The sequence below is a fragment of the Heptranchias perlo genome, chromosome 35 (assembly GCF_035084215.1).
Source record: "Heptranchias perlo isolate sHepPer1 chromosome 35, sHepPer1.hap1, whole genome shotgun sequence".
NCBI classification, from domain to species: domain Eukaryota; kingdom Metazoa; phylum Chordata; class Chondrichthyes; order Hexanchiformes; family Hexanchidae; genus Heptranchias; species Heptranchias perlo.
The window spans coordinates 14,782,142-14,804,367 of NC_090359.1; the positions used below are offsets into that span (position 1 = coordinate 14,782,142).

General features: G+C 48.1%; 1 protein-coding gene and 3 non-coding genes across 4 annotated transcripts; 2 read left to right on the top strand and 2 right to left on the bottom strand.

Moving 5' to 3' along the window:
• Positions 1 to 1,488: 1,488 nt before the first annotated feature.
• Positions 1,489 to 22,041, top strand: LOC137302265 (zona pellucida sperm-binding protein 3-like). The gene is made up of 11 exons (XM_067971912.1): positions 1,489 to 1,553; positions 4,598 to 4,836; positions 10,107 to 10,249; positions 20,432 to 20,547; positions 20,635 to 20,738; positions 20,830 to 21,007; positions 21,093 to 21,219; positions 21,300 to 21,379; positions 21,464 to 21,585; positions 21,658 to 21,792; positions 21,880 to 22,041. The coding sequence occupies exons 1-11, from the start codon at positions 1,489 to 1,491 to the stop codon at positions 21,996 to 21,998; spliced, it is 1,428 nt and encodes a 475-aa protein (XP_067828013.1). The 3' UTR covers positions 21,999 to 22,041.
• On the bottom strand, positions 4,677 to 4,748 carry trnae-uuc (transfer RNA glutamic acid (anticodon UUC)). Its single transcript has one exon. It is a non-coding gene; the product is annotated as a tRNA-Glu (tRNA).
• Positions 7,082 to 7,156, bottom strand: trnaf-gaa (transfer RNA phenylalanine (anticodon GAA)). The gene has a single exon. It is a non-coding gene; the product is annotated as a tRNA-Phe (tRNA).
• trnak-uuu (transfer RNA lysine (anticodon UUU)) lies at positions 15,699 to 15,770 on the top strand. Its single transcript has one exon. It is a non-coding gene; the product is annotated as a tRNA-Lys (tRNA).
• Positions 22,042 to 22,226: the final 185 nt, after the last annotated feature.

The window sequence follows — 22,226 nt, forward strand, 5'->3', positions numbered from 1 at the left end:
TATGTCTATGGGCGGATCCGCGACCCCCCCTATCAGCAGGGTCTCTCCATCCCCCCCGGGCGGCACGGGCACGATCTCCTCCCCCCGAGAGGCAGAAGACCCCCGCCGCTGTTTAGATGTAACGGGTGGGGCCGCAGGATCCGCGAGTGGCGCCAACTCCCCATCCACGGGGGGCCGTCCCTTAGCAGGTTTCCCCCCCGCTTCCAGGGAGTGGCGCCTTTTCTTCTTGCCGGAGGGTCGCGGAGGGAGGGGGAGCCCCATGTCTGCTGGGGCCCCCACCTCCGCTCCCTCCTGACTACCCGCCAGCCCGGGCTCTGTCGCGACCGCGAGATGTTGATCAGCCGCGGTCACGACCACGGCCTTGGGCTGGCTAGACCCGTTAACGTCCCGGGGACCAGCCTCCTGGTGCCTCGTCTTCTTCAGCGCTTTTCGCGGCCGAGGGTGCCCTCCTTCCCCCCCGGCGGAGGCCTCGTCGGCAACCTCCGCCCGCGCAGTTGACTCTCCCGACGCGGGGGCGGGGTTAAGGGGAGGAGCGGTGGCGGCGCCAGCCTTGGCCGCCGTAGCTTGTTTGGCGGCCTGGGAGGCGGGGCAGTTCTTCTTTAGGTGCCCCACCTCCTTACAGGCATGGCACCGCCCACCCTCCGCCGTCCAGAAGACACGGTAGGCTGTCCCGTCATGGAGGGCGTTAAAGCCCCCCTCCGTCACCTCCTCCCGTGCCAGTGTAATAAAGGCTTGGCGACGGAAGGAGTAAACATGCCGGAGGCTGTTATCCTTGAGGCCGAGCGTCAGCGGCGTTATCCCCGACCTCACCTCCCCCAGTTGACGCAGGTCGGGGAGGAGGAGCTCATCCGGAAGGAAGGGCGGGACGTTGGAGATGACAACCCGCTGCGCGGTGGCCTCCAGCGGGTCCACCGGCAGGAAAGTCCCGCCCACCGTGAGCCCCTTGCTCAGGGCCAGGGACACCGCCCGCTCGGACCTCAGGAAGACTGCAGCCTTCCCGTACACATTCGAGGCCGCGACGATGGCCGAGGGGCCGACAACCTCGGCCATGGCCTTCACGCAGGCCTCAATGGTCATGTTGGGGTGGGCGTAGGCCTTGACCCCATTCTTCCTCGTCAAGAGGCGAAACGGCGCCGGCCCAGCAGGAGCGGCAGAAACAGCAGGAGCGGCCGCCGCGGCAACTCCCGCATACGTCCTGCTGGGTCCCGGCACCGGCGAAGATGGTGACGCCATAGTCTCAGGCCGATGGATGGAGACGGCCTTAATGGATAACCGCCTCTCCCACGTCTGCCAATATTAATTTGGGAGAGGGGCTCCTTTGTCCGATGTTTATGCCTTAAGAGGTATAGCTCACAAGAGCAGGAGAGCAAGTGAGGGAGGGATGGCGCCCAAAGAAAGGAGAGAGTCCGCAGGGGTGGGCTGCCGCTGAAGTGGGTCGAAGAGGGGCGGGGCTGCACCTTCTTCCTTCTGGTGGGCAGTGGGGAGGAGATGTCTTCCCCTAGACAGCCGAAGCTGCCTCGGCTCAGTCCTCCAAGGATGGAAACAAAAGAAAAGTAACTTCACCCAGGCAGCTCCAGCTGTCCCGGGCCAGACACTTGGGGGGAAACCCCCTGTCCTTTTATGGTCTTCTTCCTCCCCCTACCTCCAGCCGTCCACACCTCACGGCGCCGACCTCCTCTTCCTCCCTCTGTGTTGACGGCCGAACCCGCAGCAGCACACCCCTCACGGCTGATGTTGATGGTGATGGTGTTCTCCTTCTCCCTCCTTTCCTGTTGATGGTTCCTCTCGTCTCCTTCTCCTCTCCTCAGGCTGGCTGGCTCTGCTCTGCTCTGCTCTGCTCGTTGTCAGTACCACAGTGATTAACCTCCCACTACAAAATCCCCCATGATACCAAACAACTCAACGATCACTTTACCCACCAACCAGCACCTTTTACACGCAACCTGCAGTCACCTGACTCCAATTCAATGAGTCGCTGTTGTGATACGATTGGATGTCTTTCAGAAAAAAAACTCAATGTCTTTAGAATCCTCCTTTCATTCAATCACTTCCATTGTCCTATTTCATAAGTTTCATTCGAAAGAAAGGGAAAAAAAGAAAAGAAAAAAAGATGGAGATCGTGAGCGGTGTAACTGAGTTCAGAGATACAGAGAGACACCAGCAGAGGGAGGTAGAGAGCGGTGTAACTGAGTACAGAGATACAGAGAGACACCAGCAGAGGGAGGTAGAGAGCGGTGTAACTGAGTACAGAGATACAGAGAGACACCAGCAGAGGGAGGTAGAGAGCGGTGTAACTGAGTACAGAGAGACAGAGAGACACCAGCAGAGGGAGGTAGTGAGCGGTGTAACTGAGCACAGAGAGACAGAGAGACACCAGCAGAGGGAGGTAGATAGCGGTGTAACTGAGCACAGTGATGCAGAGAGACACCAGCAGAGGGAGGTAGAGAGCGGTGTAACGAGGTGCAGAGATGCAGAGAGACACCAGCAGAGTGTCCAGGAAACCAACCTTTTATCTGAAATCTGAGGCGGGATCTAAACTGCACAGTAGAGGAAGCATTACTGTATATCTAACCCGTGTTGTACCCTCCCTGGGAGTGTTTGATTTGACAGTGTCGAGGGAGCTTTGCTCTCTATCTAACCCGTGTTGGAACTGCCCTTCTACAACTGGAAAGTTTCTCCTTCTTTACTCTATGAAAACCCTTCACAATTTTGAACACCTCTATCAAATCTCCCCTTTACGTTCTGTGCTCTCAGGAGAACAGCCCCAGTTTCTCCAGTCTCTCCACATAACTGAAGTCCCTCATTCCTGGCACCATTCTCGTAAATCTCTTCTGCACCCTCTCTAAGGCCTTGACATCCTTCCTAAAGTTTGGTGTCCTGAATTGAACACAATACTCCAGCTGAGGTCTAACCAGTATTTTATCAAGGTTTAGTATCAATTCCTTGCTTTTGTATTCTATGCCTCAATTAATAAAGCCAAGGGCCCCATTTGCTTTCTTAACAGCCTTCTCAACTTGTCCTGCCACCTTCAAAGATTTGTGTAACTACACCCCCAGGTCTCTCTATTCCCCCACTCCATTTAAAATTGTCCCATTTAGTTTATATTACCTCTCCTCATTCTTCCTACCAAAATGTATCACTTCACAATTCTCTGCATTAAATTTCATCTGCCATGTTTCTGCCCATTTCACCAGTCTGTCTATGTCCTCCTGAAGTCTGTTACTATCCTCAACATTGTTTATTACATTTCTGAGTTTCGTGCCATCTGCAAACTTTGAAATTATACCCTGTACACACAAGTCCCGGTCATTAGTATATATCAAAACGAGCAGTGGTCCTAATACCGAGCCCTGGGGGACACCACTGTATACTTGCATCCAGTCTGAAAAACAACCGTTCACCACTACTTTCTGTTTTCTGCCCCTTAGCCAGTTTTGTATCCACGCTGCCATTGTCCGTTTAATCCCATGGGCTTCAATTTTGCCAACAAGTCTATTATGTGATTCTTTATCTTGCCTTAATCTCTCCCCGCATAGAAACTCCCCGAACCATATTCATGGCCAGTCCCTCGACCTTGCAATCACGTGGCCTCTCTACTCACGATCGTGTCAATCATGGATAAGGCCATCTCTGATCACATCCTTGTATCCCTCTCCATCCACATCGAATCAAAGAATCATAGAAAGGTTACAGCACGGAAGGAGGCCATTTGGCCCATCGAGTCCTTACCAGCTCTATGCAAGAGCAATCCATGTTGTCCCACTCCCCCAATGCAGATCACAGAATGAACTCAGGAATCCCACGCCACTTTCTATGAGCGGTGACAGGCTGCGGTTATGGTGAAGACCGGGACCCAGGGCTGAGGCTGTGGTCATCAGTTACTCTGGGAGTGGCACAGTCTGTTTCATGACAAGCCGGGGGTGAGAGTAACACCAGAGAGTCAGGCTGGTGTTTCGAAGTGTGTGGGTTCCAGCTCCCGTTCCAGGACTGGGACACATGATCCAGACTGACTGTGTCGTTCTGAGAGGGAGCTGCATCGTGAGAGGTGCTGTCCTTTGAATGAGGTGTTAAGTGGTAATTTGTGAAGAGCAGGGAGTTCTCCCGGTGTCCTGGCCAATATTCTTTCCCCAACCATCAGCACCCAACAAACAGGAGGTCTGCTCAATATATCATCACTGTTTGTGGGATCTTGCTGTACACAACTTGGCTGCTACGTTCTCTTATAAAACGATAGTGACTGAACTTCTAGTGAAGTGCGTTGGGATGTCCTGAGGATGTGAAAGGTGCTATACAAATGCAAGTTCCTTGTTTCTCACAGTGGGCCGTGTCTCTTTCCTTGTCTCATTGAGACTCTCAGTTAATTGGTCCGTTCTCTCCGCAGATGGGGCCCGACCCGCTGAGTGTTTCCAGATTGTTCTGTGCGTGTTTCACTCAGACTCGGGTTTTACAGTAAATAATAAAAGGACTGCAGTCAGACACTTGGCCATGAGCTGCTGAGTGACCTGTCGGGATATTGTTGCTTGCTTCCCTTCAGCTTGTGGGACTGGGTTTTTGGTGCACTGTCCCTTCAAGTGCTGTGGTTTGCCTCATTTCTCAGTGTGATTGTGGTGCGAATTCAGAAGCAGCCACAGTCCGGACTGCAGGCAAATTGGGAGGTTGGGACTAAAAGTTCACTATTCCCACACCGGGAGTCGAACCCGGGCCGCCTGGGTGAAAACCAGGAATCCTCACCGCTAGACCATATGGGAACTGAAAAACCAACTAGCAAGAAGGGCACTGAGACTACAACCGGAAAGTTAACGGACGATTCAAAGGAGGTATTCACAATTATGAAAGGTATTGACAGAGTATTTAAGGAGAAATTGTTTCCAGTGATGGAAGGGTTAATAACCAGAAGAGAAAGATTTAAGGTAAATTGAAAGACAGTCATGGGGGGTGTGACTAAGATTGAGACCATTCATTCAGCTGCCTCTGCAGCTCCCCTCCCTTCCCCGAGCCCACCAAGTTAATCTCCGATCTCCCCTCATGCCCTGTCTGAGCTCTCTTGACCATGAGACCCACCTCCTGCTCCCTCGACCCTATTCCCACCAAACTGCTGACCACCCAACCTCCCTTCCTGGCCCCATGTTAGCTGACATTGTTAATGTTCTCCTCTCCTCAGGTACGGTCCCCCTCCCGATCAAATCTTCCATCATCACCCTCCTTCATAAAAGACCCACCCTTGACCCCTGTGTCCTTGCAAACTACCACCCCATCTCCCACCTCCCTTTCCTCTTCAAAGTGTTGTCGCCTCCCAAATCCATGTCCATCTTTCCCACAACACCATGTTTGAATCCCTCCAATCAGGTTTCCACTCCTGCCACAGTACTGAAACGGCCCTTGTCAAAGTCACAAATGACATCCTCTGTGACTGTGTAGAGGGAGATTTAATCTTGATCTAACCCTTGATGCACCTGTCCCCGGAGTGTTTGATGGCACATTGTGGAGGGAGCTTTACTCTGCCATGTACTATACAGTATCAGTCTGTGATGGAGCAGAGCCCTGCTCTTTAATAGAAATCATTCTTTCGACGAGCCACTGAGCCGCTAAAGCAGCCTCCAAGACCCAAAGTCTGATTTCCATCCCACAGTTCCAGCAGTTAGCGAGGGCTGGGCCACGTTAACAGCAGCTCTCTGTTCCTGGTCTGGAGCTGAGGTGTTGTGTATTGTCCCTGACACAGGGACCAGACGGTGAGCTGCTGGCTCCTATTGTTCTGGGATCATTCCCTGCTTCTCTGTTCTCACCTCTTCACGGGGTCTCAGATTATTACCAGCCATCTTACTGATCAATAAACAATCGGCAGTCTGACCGAGGAGATTTGAAATGTGTGAAACATTTAATGTGTCTCATCCCTGTCCCTGGACACAAATAAATCGGCCATCATGAAATGGTCACAGTCCGTTTCTTGAGCCTTCTCCTTCTTAGAAGAATCTTTTAAACTCCTTGCTAAAGTGACCATTGATCTTTATGTCTTGTTTTGCGGTATGTCCTAGATTGTTCCAGGTCAGCATTGTAATAATTCGGGGTAGTTGAAAAGTGGGATCATTATATTAAATCGAGATATTTATCACAGCCCCGCCCCCCAAACATTCAAACCACCGTTCAGGAGGAGAACCCCTCTGCTCGCTGACCTACATTGGCTCCCAGTCCACCAACATCTCAAATTTAAAATTCTCCTCCTCGTGTTCAAATCTCTCCATGACCTCGCCCCTCCCTATCTCTGTAACCTCCTCCACCCCGACAACCCTCCGAGATCTCTGAGCTCCTCCAATTCAGGCCTCTTGCGCATCCACGATTTTCATCGCTCCACCATTGGCGGCCGTGCCTTCAATCGACTGGGCCCAAAGCTCTGGATTTCCCTCCCTAAACCTCCCCTCCTCTCAACCTCTTTCTCCTCCCTTAAGACACTTAAAACCTACCTCACCTGTCCCAATATCTCCTTATGTGGCTCCGTGTCACATTTTGTTTGATAATCGCTCCTGTGAAGCGCCTTGGGACGTTTTACTCCGTTAAAGGCGCGATATAAATGCAAGTTGTTGTTGTTGTGGTGGAGAAAGGGTTTTCTTTCTTTTTATGACTCTTTTCTATTTCTATATTTCTTTCCTTTCTCGGACTTTGTTTTCCGGGTCTGTTTACTGACACACATTACAATCTGTGCCACTCGGTGTCTCACAATGTGAGGCAATGTGTTTTATTCCCGCTGTGTTATCTCTCTGGCGGTTTGCTGATAAATGTTTAACTCGCGGCCTGTTCCCGTTAATGGTCACAAGCAGTAACAGACAGACAGAGCGTGTCTGACCGCCCTGAGATGTGGAAAAGGCATCAGTTTAGGACAAATGCATCAAATCAAATGTTCATCGAGCACCGAGAGAGACAAAAACCAGAGAGAAAGGCAGAAGGAAATAGAGAAATAAAAGCTAAATACAGACATCCTTGATGTCTCTCTATTCCATCCCCAACCGTTCAGTGTCGGGTAAAAATGTCAGTGTAAATAAATGTTTGAGAATCGACCCAAAGAAGAAGAAACAAAATAACCCGAAAACGGCCGAATACCGGGATCGAACCACGGACCTTTAGATCTTCAGTCTAACGCTCTCCCAACTGAGCTATTTCAGCCCCACATCAAGCTAGTTTTTGGGTCATCCTCTTGGAATAAAATATAACCCCGGGTGGAATTGCCCCTCCCGCTCATTCCTCCCTTCGGGAGAATGAGACCGACCATCATGGAGAGATGTTCTGATACTGTCGTTGAATCTCATTGATATTAAACATTCCTTGAACTCTCTGCCGGGTGGATTCAGAGCTGGGGTTCGCCATGAACCAGCTTCCCCTCAATTCCCAGCTTTATCAGTGAATCGACCAACAAACGCTCGACAGAGCTCAGGTTATATTAATAATAAAAACAGAAAATGCGGGAAACACTCAGCAGGTCAGGCAGCATCTGTGGAGAGAAACATCCTTTCAGGTCGATGACCTTTCATCAGAACTCTCTCCACAGATGCTGCCTGACCTGCTGAGTATTTCCAGCATTTTCTGTTTTTACTTCAGATTCCCAGCATCTGCAGTATTTTGCTTTGCTTTTGTTTTACAGCTTGTATTAATGTTCTGCTGATGATATCTTAATATTATGTTATTTTTGGCCACTTTAATCCGGTTCATGGACAAATTCTTCCATCATCCCTTCTCCCACATCGCTTCTCTCTCTCATTCATTCTTTTCTCCTTTCAATCCAGAAGAGGACGGGAATCAGAGCTCACCCCCCAAACCCTCCGCACACAGACCCCGTCTACCACCCCGTGTGATCCAAGAGACAATTCAATATATTACACTCTGTATAAACACAGAAAGCTGACACACCAGGTGAGATCGCACGGTGTTGGACACGGAGTGAAATAAGCTGAAGTGTTTATAAAAAGTTACAGATCACAACAGGCGTCTCTGTCTCTCTCCGCCATCCTGGCCCGTGCTGTGTTATCCGTTCTCACCCAATGTGTTACTGGGAATTTTGTGGAAGTGCATGACGGGATACTTGACCATATTAACTCTTTATTAACTCACATGATAGGATTAGCCACAAACACAAAGTAAGCACAATTGTGTAATTGCGTTTGAGCCTTGGTGTGTTGATAATTAAGCCTAGCACAGCCTGGCCTTCCTTGAGATAAGGACAGAATATAATAATAATAGAGCTGATGAATGGCCATGAAGCCTTGAGACTGGCTCCAGCCTTACTGATAACAAGGAACAGGAATGCAGAGAGAAAGAAAAGAGCTGACATCTGCTCAGGCCTCCGTGATGGCTCTGGATGTTCGGGGGCTGGCTCACTACTTGATTGACCAACTACCTGAGCCAATAAAGAATGTACGTGTACGCCCATATTCTGCAACAGGTGGGCGTTGCCGAATGAATTGTATAAACATGAGCTGCTTCATTGACTCGGCGAAGTTGCACCCTCAACCATTGTATGAGGTGCACTTCCACTTGTATACAAGTTGGGGTTCAATAAAGTTTCTCATTCTACTTCTTGTTTGGGTGTTAATGCATTTGTATAGTGTTAAGTTTCGACAGTTTTCAGCAACATCATTGAATGTGGCAGCACAAGTTGGTGAAGCCGTTAAAACAGCATCCAGTTCCTTGGCTTAATAATAGAGAAATAGAGCACAAAAGCAAGGAAGTTATGTTAAACGTTTATAAATCATTGTTCAGGCCTCATCTGAAGTATTGTGTCCAATTCTGGGCACTATAATTTATTAAGGAGGTCAAGGTCTTGGAGAGGATGGAGAGGAGATTTACCAGAATTATACCAGGGATGGGGTTTAGTTGTGTGGAGAGACTCGAGAACCTGGGATTGTTCTGCTTCGAGCAATGAAGGTTAAGGGTAGAAGTAACCCACGTGTTCAAAATTAAGAGGGGTTTTGATCGAGTAAATAAGGAGAAACTTCACCCATTGGCTGGAGGGTCGTCAACCAACGGACGCAGATTTAAGATAATTGGAAAAAGAACGAGAAGAGAAATAAGGAGATTTTTTTTACACAGCGAATTATTATGATCTGGAACGCACTGCCTTAAAGGATGGTGGAGCTCGATTCAATCGTAACTTTAAAAGGAGAATTGGATAAATACTTGAGTATCTCCCCACAGATACTACCTGACCTGCTGAGTGTTACCAGCAGTTTCTGGGTTTATTTTTGAGCTTTCACTATAGCAGTTTTCCTGACAACCTGCAACTTGCCTCAAGGGCGCAGCTTCAAGCACAACTTTCTTGTGCTCTTCTCACACACAAGATCGCACTTTACTTTCCAACACACGCGTTTTAAAATCTGCCGTTTCCACACACAGCGTCCTGCGCCACGAGAATTTGAAAGACCTTTCACTCATGGCCTGTAATCGTTCCTTTTTCCCCACAGGCGCTCTTTACATTAATCCTCTACTCGATTCAATCGCATGTTTCAACAGAACTATTAAGATCAAGGCGGAACACTTCCGATCTTACTGCACCGCCCCAACTTGCCAAATGTGAACCTTTGAACCGCCATTCGCAGCTCTGTGGCGCTGCCCGTCGCTCACGCACATCAACTGCTGAGAGAAAAGAGCCAACAAGCATCAAAACAAAAACCAGTTCTTCAGTTACCATCCCCTGGATCACAAGATTCCCCAAGTAAATTTCGTGAACAATCGGGCGGCTGTCTTTCCAGAGACCAGCCCTGCTTTCGTCGTGTTTGTCTGTCGAGCGGTCACGCAGATCGAAATGTATCGACTGGTTTCAAGGCACAAATGAACATTGGTGTGAATGGGACATGTGCCCAATAGAAACAGCGGTCGGAGCAGAACAAACTTAAAGGCGTGAGATCATGAAAGTGAATGTTAGAGTCGGCAATGGAGCAGGAAAGTGTCCATGAAATGGAAGGAGGAAAGTAAAGGCGGCCTATTGATTGTGGAAGGAAGAAAAAGCTGGGAAAAGAGGCGGGTTTGAACTGTGGAACATCAAGTACAGGCATGTGAGAGTGCTGGGATTTGATGGAATAAATAGGTTGTCGCCACCAAATTTTTTTTTTTCACGTATTAAGGATTGATCGATTGTTGCATTATATTTGCAAGCGCGGGAGAGAATAAAAGAAGCAGCGCACACTATGCCGTGACTCGGATTCGAACCGAGGTTGCTGCGGCCACAACGCAGAGTACCAACCACTATACGATCACGGCGCCACATGTCAGTGGTAAGCGATCTGCCCGAACTATATCAATAGCGCCTTTAAGGTAGCAAAACGTCCCAAGGCGCTTCACAGGAGCTTTTTTAAACAATATTTGACCCCGAGCCACAGAAGGAGATATTAGAAGTAAAATACTGCGGATGCTGGAAAGCTGAAATAAAAACAGAAAATGCTGTAAATAATCAGCAAGTCAGGCAGCGTCTGTGGAGAGAGAAACAGAGTTAACGTTTCAGGTCGATGACCCTTCGTCAGAACTGGAAAAGGTTGAAGATTAAACAGTTTTTAAGCAAGTAGAGAGCGTTTAAGGAGCATCTTAAGGGAGGAGAGAGAGGTAGAGAGGCGGGGAGGTTTCGGGAGGGAAATCCAGAGCTTTGGGCCCTATCGGTTGAAGGCACGGCCGCCAATGGTGGAGCGATGAAAATCGTGGATGCGCAAGAGGCCTGAATTGGAGGAGCTCAGAGATCTCGGAGGGTTGTAGGGGTGGAGGAGGTTACAGAGATAGGGAGGGGCGAGGTCATGGAGGGATTTGAACACGAGGATGAGAATTTAAAATTTGAGATGTTGGTGGACTGGGAACCAATGTAGGTCAGTGAGCAGAGGGGTTCTCCTCCTGAACGGTGGTTTGAATATTTGGAGGGGGAGGTGAAAAGTCTCTCGATTTGATATAATGATCCCACTTTTCAACTCGGTTGGAGATGGGGGCAGTAGTTTGCAAGGACCGAGAGGTCAAGGGTGAGTTTTTTGAGGAGGGTGTGATGACGCCAGATTTGAAGGGAAGGGGGACAGTACCTGAGGAGAGGGAATCGTTAACAATATTGGGCTAACATGGTGGCCAGGAAGGGAAGTTGGGTGGTCAGCAGTTTGGTGTGAATAGGGTCGAAGGAGTAGGGGGTGGGTCTCATGGTCAAGATGAGCTCAGAGAGGGCAAGAGGGGAGATAGGAGAGAAACTAGAGAAAGATGTAAGTTCAGCGCTGGGGCAGGGGGAACCTTAGGGGAAGTTTAGCTTGTGGGTGGGGGAAGGGAGGGAAACGGCAGAGGCAGCTGAACGGATGGTCTCAGTATTAGTGACAAAGAAATCCATGAGCTCCTCCCACTTGTTGTTGGAGGTGAGGGTGGAGGGGCAGGGGAGAGGGGTTTAAGAAACCGGTTTGCAGTGAAGAGAAGCCGGGGTTATCTTTACATTCCAGGATGATCCTGGAATATTGAGCAGTTTTGGCAGAGAGCAGGACCTGATGGTGTTTTAAGTGTTCCCGCCAGATCTGGCGATGAATGGCTGAACCAGTTGTCCGCCATAAATTTTCAAGTCTGCGACCTTGGACTTAAAGGATGGGAGATGAGGCTGCACATCACATCCCTGAAACATTCTTACCCGTTTCTGTCTGAAACTGATGAGTGTGTAAATAGTAAGTAACAGAAAAAAAAGTATTTTAAGCATCAAACTTAATTCTGATCATTATTATAGCATAAAACCTGAACAGCCCATCCCTCAAACACTGATATAAAACCAGTTCCAGGACCCTGAGCCACTGTGAAAATGCTGTGATCCCGACCTGATTCGAACTCGCAGCTTTCTGATCGGGAATCAGACGCTGTCAGTTGCGACAGGAGGTGGATCCGGATCCAGAGGAGGGAGATCGGTACCGACCGCCGCCGGGACTCTCGGAGGGCGAGAGGCGGAAGCAGCAGCAGCCAGACCGCCTCAACAACAGCTCAGGATCCCCGCTCTCTAATCCAGCCGCTGCCGGCCGAGAGCTGCCGGTCCCGGCCTGAGCCGTGTCTGGGAGCCGCCTGCCGGTCTCTCTTTACTGAACGGGACCGATCCAGGTCCAGCTCACACACAGGCCCAGGAATCCCACTCCGGACAGATTCACTTCTTTAAACCTTGTTTAGATTCAGTGAATTGGGATTTAATTCAATCCTCATCTGCCCTCCGCTCTGTCAGTTCAGAACTTTATTTAAACCGATACTTGGAGCTCTGTTTTACAGGGTGTCGGCTGTTTAAATATTTCTCAGTCCCACTACTCCCATTCATAACACTTTTTGCTGCTAACTGCTGATTGATACAAAGTGCCCAGGAATTGGGGGATTTCTCCCGGGGACCGGGAACTGACTCGGATTCGGCTCAACCCTCAAATCCACAAAGTTTTTGTCACTGCTGCTGTACAGGATTAAAGGAAGGGACCGAACCAGAAGCGGTTTTAAATTATTACTGACAAATCAGGGTCAAAGGCAAAGGATACAGTCTGCTTATCTACAGGGCTGAGTCCCTGCCCGCTTCACTGTCTGTCTGTCTGTCTCCCGGTCTATCCGTCTGATTGAGTCTCTGCTTCATTCTCTGGCTCTTTGTTTGCTGTCTGCAGGCCTCCCGACCCGACTGACTGACTAACTACCGGACCGTGTGTCGGAATGAATGACTGGGACGAAGTGTCTGCCTATTTATGGACCTGAATGGCCACATTTCTCAGTCCCTGCCTTCGCTCTGTGTCACGGGCCTGTCGCTGTCTCTCAGGATGACAACACACCCACACCCTTCACACACCGCCTTTGACGACTGAACGCAGGTTTGCTCAGTCTGTCCCCGCAGCTCCTTCGGGAGTTTAATGATTTTGAAATGAAGAGTTTTTCCTGTGTGACTTGTGAAGTTTTGATTCGTGAAATGTTTGTGAAAGAGAAGGATTGAGAGCTTTTAGTGTGGGACAGAAGTGATGTTGTTTAACGGAGAAGCCACACGATGCTACAAACGGAAAAGCGGTTTCCGTCGTGCAGTGGTTATCATGTTCACCTCATGCACGAACAGTTCCCAGTTCAATCCTGGGTGGAAACATTATTTGGGAATTTGCTCCTCTGAAAAGGGGGCGATAATTGACTTTTCCTTTTGAATTTCGCAACGGCTGTCCCACATTCCTGATGTCATAAACACTGAACATTTTAACCACTCTCTTAAAATACAGTCTTTAAAATGCGAACGGATAAAAGTTCATCACATGCAAAACACAATAACTTCCCCACGTGTCACTCGGTAACCATGTTAGTATTTCCGTCAGTCAGTCTGCAGAACGTTATCGCTTCATTAATGGCGATTACAACAATTATTCATTTTTCACAGAGTTTCTTCAGTTTCATGTGTTCAGTTAATAAACTTCATAATTGTTTTGTGAAAATTATTTCCCTGACCGGGAATCGAACCCACACCGCGGCGGTGAGAGCCCTGAATCCGAACCACCAGATGCCGCGCAGTGGGTCGAGTAACGGATCGGCAGAGTTGAGACAAAGAACAAATTAAAAGTAGAAACAGAAAATGTTGCGAACTCTCAGCAGGTCAGACAGCGTCTGTGGAGAGAGAAACAGAGGGAATGTTTCAGGTCGATGACCTTTCATCAGAACTCGCTCCACAGATGCTGCCTGACCGGCTGAGTGTATCCAGCATTTTCTGTTTATAGTTCAGATTTCCAGAATCCGCAGCACTTTGCTTTTGAAATTAGAAAGTAGCCCAAGTTGATGAAAGTTGCACCAGTGAAAATCCTGGGTGGAGATTTAGAGGATGCGACAGTGGGAAGGGCTGGACTGCGATTCGAACAGTCCTCCAAGCAAATTTCGGGGAAGTCATCGAAATTTAAAAGAGGACTTGGAACGGGAATAGAACGACAGGCTCACGTGACAGGGCATTGGTATTCGGAATGTACAAAATGCAGTCCCCACTGCTCTGATGACCTGAATCAGACAAATAGTAATTCACAACACAGGACAAATCCATTTGATTTGAGTTTTGGAAACCCATTCACGACAGCAGCTGTCTCCCATCAGTTTACTTTTCCAAACTGAAGGGTGTGAAGCTTGCACGAGTGATGATCTGTGCTGTATTATTTCTGAGCAGCAGACTCACCTTGCCCCATCAATGCCTATTTGTTGGAAGGCGCAGTCCCCATTGGTCGAGGGGATCGGTTTCTCGAGCTGTGATTCACCATCCTCTATTTCAGGAATATTCCGGTTTGCTGAAAATGAGATGAGATGAAACGAGCAGGTCCAACGAGCCGGTCTGTAACACCACACGGCATCTACAAAGTTGTCTCTTGCACTTACAGTGAAGCGGAGGGCAGTTTTCACCCTTAAACCAGCAAGTTAGGTGGCGCAGTAAATAGTGCAGATGGGAGCAGGAAGTCGTGAAGGGACATTGATGATTAAATGAGAGGGTAAAACTGTGGCAGATGGAGTTCAATGTGGGGAAGTGTGATATAATCCACTTAGAACCTTAAAAAGATAAATCAGAGTATTTTCTAAATGACGAGAAACTAGGAACTATGGAGGGGCAGAGAGGTTCAGGGGTCCATCTCCAGAAATCACTAAAAACTAGTGGACAGGTACAAAAAATAATTAATGGAATGTGAGCCTTCATCTCAAGGGGCTGGAATACAAAGGGTGGAAGTTATGATGCAGATGCATAAAGCCCTGGTTAAACCACATCTGGAGTACTGCGTTCAGTTCTGGACACCGTACCCCAGGAGGGACATATTGGCCTTGACTGGGTGCAGAACAGATTCACCAGAATGATATCAGGGCTAAAAGGGTTAAATTATGAGGACAGGTCTTCCAGACGAGACTTTTATTCCCTTGAGTTTTGGAGGTTAAGGGGTGATCTAATTGAGATGTTTAAGAAGATGGGGGGAGGGGAGTGTAAGAAGATGGTTTGTAGTGGAGAAGAGAAGCCAGGGGTTATCTTTACATTCCAGGATGATCCTGGAATAGTGAGCAGTTTTGTCAGAGGAGAGCAGGACCCGATAGTGCTTTATGTGGTCCAGCCAGATCTGGTGATGAATGGTTAACCAGTTGTCCACCATAAATATTCAAGTCTGCGTCCCTTGGGCTCACAGGAGTGGAAATGAGGGCAGTACCAGGGGGATCGACCAGGGTGAGAGAAGAGTAATGGTTTTAATGGGGAGAAGGGCATCAAAGATGGAGGTGAGGGTCTGATCGAGCAGATGGGTAGCTGCAGAAATGTCGTGGTGAATGGAGGGCCAAAGGCTGGACAGTTAGGAATTTGAAAGTGCTGTTGTAAGTGACCTGGGGGAGAGTTTTTTCCAGGGATGAACACAGAAGGAAGTGGGTTAGTCCCACTCCCCTGCTCTTTCCCCATATCTCTCCAAATATTTTCATGTCAACTATTCACTCAATTCCCTTTTGAAAGTTACGATTGAACCCACTTCCACCGCCCTTTCAGGCAGTGCATTCCCGATCATAAAAACTCGCTGCGTAAAAAAATCTCTCCTCATTCCCCCGCCCGTGGCTTTTTTGCCCATTGATCTTAAATCTGTGTCCTCTGGTTATTAACCCTTCCATCACTGGAAACAGTTTCTCCTTATTTGCTGTATCAAAACCTGTCAGAATCGTGAACCTCCATTAAACCTTCTGGGTGTCGTCTCAGTGCCCTTCCTGCTGATCATCCCTTCAGTTCTCATGTGGTCCAGCGGTGAGGATTCCTGGCTTTTACCCAGGCGGCCCGGGTTCGACTCCCGGTGTGGGCGCAATAGATTTTTAGTCCCAGCCTCGCAATTTGCCTGCAGTCCGGGCTGTGGCTGCTGCTTCCTCCCTCGCTTCTGTGTCAGACCCACAATCACACTGAGAAATGAGGCAGACCACAGCTCTTAAAGGGACAGTGCACTAAAAGCAACAATGTCCCGACAGGTCACACAGCAGCTCATGGCCAAGTGTTTGACTACAATCCTTTTATCATTTACTGTAAAACCCGAGGCTCAGTGAAACACTCACAGAATATTCTGGAAACACTCAGCGAGTCAGGCCGAATCTGTGGAGAGAACAGACCAATTAACTGAGAGTCTCAGTGAGACAAGGAACGAGACACGGCTCTTCACAAATTGTCACGGGATCTTTTATACCTCGGAGCAGAAAGAAGGGATCCCGATTAAACACCTCATTCAAAGGACAGCACCTCTCACGATGCAGCTCCCTCTCAGAACGACACAGTCAGTCTGGATCATGTGTCCCAGTCCTGGTACGGGAGCTGGAACCCACACCCTTCTGAACACCTGCCTGACTCCCAGGTGTTACTCTCACCCCCGGCTAGTCATGAACCAGACAGTGCCACTCCCAGAGTAACTGATGACCACAGCCTCAGCCCTGGGTCCCGGTCTGCACCATAACCGCAGCCTGTTACCGCTCATAGAAAGTGGCGTGGGATTCCTGAGTTCATTCTGTGATGTGCATTGGGGGAGTGGGACTTCATGGATTGCTCTTGCATAGAGCTGGTATGGACTCGATGGGCCGAATGGCCTCCTTCCGTGCTGTAACCTTTCTATGATTCTATGATTCCATGTGGGTGGAGAGGGATACAAGGAAGTGATCAGAGATGGCCTTATCCATGATTGACACGATCGGGAGTAGAGAGGCCACGTGAGATGGCAAGGTCGAGGGGGTGGCCATGAATATGGGTCGGGGAGTTTCTATGCAGGGAGAGATTAAGGGAGGATAAAGTATCACATAATAGACTTGTTGGCAAAATTGAAGCCCATGGGATTAAACGGACAATGGCAGATTGGATAGAAAATTGGCAAAGGAGCAGAAAGCAGAGAGTAGTGGTGAGCGGTTGTTTTTCAGACTGGAGGCAAGTATACAGTGGTGTCCCCCAGGGCTCGGTATTAGGACCACTGCTCTTTTTGATATATATTAATGACTGCGACTTGGGTGCACAGGGTATAATTTCAAAATTTGGAGATGACACGAAACTCAGAAATGTAATTAACAATGTTGAGGATAGTAACAGACTTCAGGAGGACATAGACAGACTGGTGAAATGGGCAGAAACAGGGCAGATGAAATTTAATGCAGAGAATTGTGAAGTGATACATTTTGGTAGAAAGAATGAGGAGAGGCAATATAAACTAAATGGAACAATTTTAAATGGAGTGGAGGAATAGAGAGACCTGGGGGTGTAGTTACACAAATCTTTGAAGGTGGCAGGACAAGTTGAGAAGGCTGTTAAGAAAGCAAATGGGGCCCTTCCTTTATTAATGGAGGCATTGAATACAAAAGCAAAGAATTGATACTAAACCTTAATAAAACAGTGGTTAGGCCTCAGCTGGAGTATTGTGTTCAATTCTGGGCACGAAACTTTAGAAAGGATGTCAAGGCCTTAGAGAGGGTGCAGAAGAGAATTACTAAAATTGTATCAGAAATGAGGGACTTCAGTTATGTGGAGAAACTGGAGAAACTGGGGCTGTTCTCCTTGGAGCAGAGAACGTAAAGGGGAGATTTGATAGAGGTGTTTAAAATCATGAAGTGTTTTGATGGAGCAAGGGAGAAACTTTCCAGTTGCAGAAGGGCAGTTACAACACGGGTTAGATAGAGAGCAAAACTTCCTCTACATTGATATCAAACACTTCCAGGGAAGGGACAGCACGGGTTATCTGCAGAATGAAGCTCCCTCTACACTGTCAAATGAAACACTCACAGGGCAGGTAAAACAGTAATGCTTCCTGTACTCTGTGCAGTTTATCGTAGCCATGATGTGGAGATGCCGGTGATGGACTGGGGTGGACAAATGTAAGGAATCTTGCAACACCAGGTTATAGTCCAACAGTTTTATTTGAAAATCACAAGCTTTCGGAGCTTACCTCCTTTGTCAGGTGAGTGAAGGGTTCTAAAAACACTAAGAAACCTTCACTCACCTGACGAAGGAGGTAATCTCCGAAAGCTTGTGATTTTCAAATTAAAATGTTGGACTATAACCTGGTGTTGTAAGATTCCTTACATCTGTGCAGTTTAGATCTCGCCTCAGACTTCAGATAAAAGGTTTGTTTCCTGGACACTCTGCTGGTGTCTCTCTGCATCTCTGCACTCAGTTACACCGCTCTCTACCTCCCTCTGCTGGTGTCTCTCTGTATCTCTGTACTCAGTTACACCGCTCTCTACCTCCCTCTGCTGGTGTCTCTGTGTATCTCTGTACTCAGTTACACCGCTCTCTACCTCCCTCTGCTGGTGTCTCTCTGTATCTCTGTACTCAGTTACACCGCTCTCTACCTCCCTCTGCTGGTGTCTCTCTGTATCTCTGTACTCAGTTACACCGCTCTCTACCTCCCTCTGCTGGTGTCTCTCTGTATCTCTGTGCTCAGTTACACCGCTCTCTACCTCCCTCTGCTGGTGTCTCTCTGTATCTCTGAACTCAGTTACACCGCTCTCTACCTCCCTCTGCTGGTGTCTCTCTGTATCTCTGAACTCAGTTACACCGCTCTCTACCTCCCTCTGCTGGTGTCTCTCTCTAACACTCAATCCGCTCTGTTTTTTTTTTCTTTTTTTTCTTGTTTTTTTTTCTTTTTTTTTCTTTTTTTCCTTTTTTTTAACCGCAAGTTAAGGCAACAGGTGAATATCCACGAGAAGGCACGGAAAAGATAAGAGAAAAAGGTTTTTTTTTCTTTTTTTTTCTTTTTTTGTTGAGAGTCCATCCTTTTTTTTTTGTTTTCTTCCAAATTAGGCCCCCCTTTTATAAGAAGGGGGTGTGGGGTGTGCTTACAAACTAAAAACCCAAAGAAACCAAAACCAATTTTTCAAATTAAAACTTTATTCGCCTCGTCCAGGATGCACTCCAGCCCCTGCGGTGCCCACCGGTCGCGGAAAGCCTCGAGCGTACCGGCAGACACCGCGTGCTCCATCTCCAGGGCCACCCGGGCGCGGAGCATTCCGCGGAAGAGAGGCAGACAGGCCGAGCGACCGCCCCCGTGGACCGCAAGCATCCTGGACCTGTGGATATCCAGGATGCACTCCAGTTTCGTCGAGTTTTCTCGTTTATCCTGGGACAATTGGAGTCAGGTGACTGCAGGTTTTGTATAAAAGGTGCTGGTTGGTGGGTGAAGTGATAGTTGAGTTGTTTGGTATCATGGGGGATTTTGTAATGAGAGGTTTGTTCCCAGTGCTGGTGTTAGTTGGAGCCGTTTGTTGCTCTGATATTTGGCAACAGTTTCGAGGCCACAGATTTCAATGGAGAAGAGTAAAACCCACCCCTGTGCCCCAGAGAGTCCCTCCTCATGTCCCTCCCTTTGGTTCCCATTTCAGTGTGTCTGAGGGGAGAAGTCTGTCTTCACTGCAGACTGTGATAGTGCAGTGTGGAGAGCGGAACCTGCTGGTGAGGGTAGACATGGATTTATTTAGAACCAGGCACCTGATTAAAGCTGCTGACCTGACCCTGGGGACAGCAGGTTGTCAGCCAACTGGGATCTACTCTCAGAACCACACTGTCCTCTTTGATTATGGGCTCCATGAATGTGGCAGCAGATTGCAGGTAATGTGATTCCTCAACTCTTGCTCCAATTTCACTGTGTGGATTACTGCCCACTCTGAACTCATTAACATCGGGTGAAACTCCAGCCACTGAGGAGATCCCTGAATGGAATCTGTGTATAAATTCTTGCCCACTGTTAAATATCACCCTGTGTGAAACTACTTCTTTATGTTGCCATGTCTATCTTAGCTTTACTTTTAAAGAACTTCAACTTGTCACTGAGGGACTGCATCTTTCTTAAATGGGTCATTACTACTCTCTAACTCAGATTCAATTCTATTGACCTTGAACCTTCACCGACATTTCTCCAAACCACTCTGTTCTTTTGTGCCTCAATTGATTTATCTTTTCCGTTCCTTCCTGTGGATATTCAGGCCTGCTGCCTCAACTTGTGGTCAATGAATGTTCAGTGTGGAAGTTCCTGTTGAGACTTCTCTTGAAAGATGAAACAAGTGGAATAATAATTGGGATACAATGTATTAAAGGGGAACTCCACTTTTGGTTATTATACCTGCCAATCCCCTTGATTCCATGGACACAGATGAGGTTTAAAAGTGATGTTGTGTTTTGTGCTCCATATCAGGGGTAACTTGAAGCCCCTTAAGGTGAAAGCTCTATTCTATTTGGGAAAGAATGCTCATCAAATCTGGCAGTGCCAATCATTTCAGGGTTTCAGACTGCATGCCTGAAGTCCCCTGTAATAGAAGGTGGACCGAGCAGAGTAACAGAGGCTGCTCCAGGCAACTTCCACCAATGGTGGAGCTGCTTCAATCATGTGTCATTGAGAAGCAGCTGAAACCCCTCAAACTGCTGCTTAACAGGGCAGGAAAATGACCAGAAAAAGATTTTGTCCAATGAAACCAGCTCTTCATTCCTTAACCTGATGTCTTTCAGATGGCTGGAGATTTCCTGGTCTACACTACCCACCTGAACCACACCCCAAATGCTCGTGGATCTGTCATTGTGAGAACTAATGGAGCAGTCATTCCCATTGAGTGCCACTATTTTAGGTAAGAATCTTTACTCTGTGGCAAATAAGGTCTTCAGCAGGTGCAGTTCTTTGACGTTGTCCTGAAATTACACTCCTGTCCTTCCAGGAAGGGCAATGTGAGCAGTGACCCTATCAAGCCCACCTGGATCCCATTCAGCTCGACCAAGTCTGGAGAAGGGCTTCTGTCATTCTCACTGCGTCTTATGAACGGTATGTGATGGGTGGATGGGGAGTGCTTTTCTGTTGTCTCCCACTGGGAGTTACACCCACTGTCTCCAACCCTTGTCCTCTTGTACTTCAGATGACTGGCTTTCAGAGCGCACCTCGACTGTCTACTACCTGGGTGACCTCATTCACATTGAGGCCTCTGTTTCAATGACCAACCACATGCCCTTGAAGCTCTACATTGACAGCTGTGCAGCTGCATTGAGCCCAGGCAAGGATTCCACCCCAAGATACAACATCATTGACTACCATGGGTAAGGAGCTCTGTGTTCTCCAGCTGGTTATGTCTCAATCGGTTCACTTAATTCACTTTTTTCCCTTTTTTTAATCTTTCTTCAGTTGCCTCCTGGACAGCAAAGCTGAGGACTCCTTTTCGACCTTTGTGTTGCCAAGAGGTGAACGTGAGCTGGACAAACTCCAGTTTGACCTGGATGCGTTCCGCTTCTTTGGAGATGACCGTTCCTTGGTAAGAGGAAGCGAAACATTGGGTTCCCCATGTTGGGAGGAGGTCACTAAATAACAACTTGTATTGAATGTGTCCCTCAGATTTTCATCACCTGTCACCTGAAAGTTGCTGCAGTGGATCGGAGAGATTCCATGAACAAAGCTTGTACTTTCCAGAATATGTAAGTTCCCTCTCTCTCTCTCAGGGATGTGTTGTATTAAAGGGTGATGGACAACCTGGTTGATAAATGGATTCTCTGGTTTAGCTGGACCCCATTGGAAGAATCGACCAATGACGTTTGTGCCTGTTGTCATCTGGGCAAGTGCAGTGCCACGAGGGAATTCCTCGTTGATTCCAGAGGAAGGAGGGATCTTGTATTTGGACCTGGTAGGACATTGATCCTCTTGATTGTTGGAGGTCACCCTTTACCCTCTCTAACTGGAATGTTTGATATTGCAGGGAGTGATGCTGAATTGAAGTGGGAGGGTGAGGCCTCACTTGGACCCCTGGTCATTCTGGATCCTGATGTGACAGACCTGGCAACTGAGCCCCTTAATGAGGTTGAGCAAAGGATGCAGGAGAGGTCTCTGGGTGGTGAGTTGGCCGACTGCTAGTTTCCATTTTCCCTCCGTATTTCCTTCACTCACTGACCATTGGTTTTTTGTGTTCCTTTTTTTTAAGGTGTGGCGTCTGAGGTGGTCCTGATTTTGGCCCTGACAGTGACCGCTGTCTCTCTGATCTCTGCTTCTTTGATTGCCTTGTTCCTGCACAGGAAACACAAGCAAACCCAGTTCAACTAGTTATCAAATGACTAATAAAGCAGTGACTACTTGTATCTTCTAATGGCTGGTTGCTCATTTTTCATTATCTGGCTCCAATCAGCATGCAATGGGTGCTTAATACTGTTAGTAACACTGCACTCCTCCACATTTCCTCCTGTTCGTGAAATGGGTTTTAATGGGTCCATATAAGTAGTGGCGGAATGGCTGGTAATAGTGTATCCAGTCCAGAGATGGCTGCAGCAATGG

Bases quoted from the DNA above. Each gene is read 5' to 3' on its own strand.
- LOC137302265 (XM_067971912.1), top strand. From the start codon at position 1,489: ATGTCTTCCCCTAGACAGCCGAAGCTGCCTCGGCTCAGTCCTCCAAGG. The intron at 20,548-20,634 runs GTAAGAATCTTT...CTGTCCTTCCAG, and splicing joins ATTGAGTGCCACTATTTTAG to GAAGGGCAATGTGAGCAGTG. The intron at 20,739-20,829 runs GTATGTGATGGG...CTTGTACTTCAG, and splicing joins CTCACTGCGTCTTATGAACG to ATGACTGGCTTTCAGAGCGC.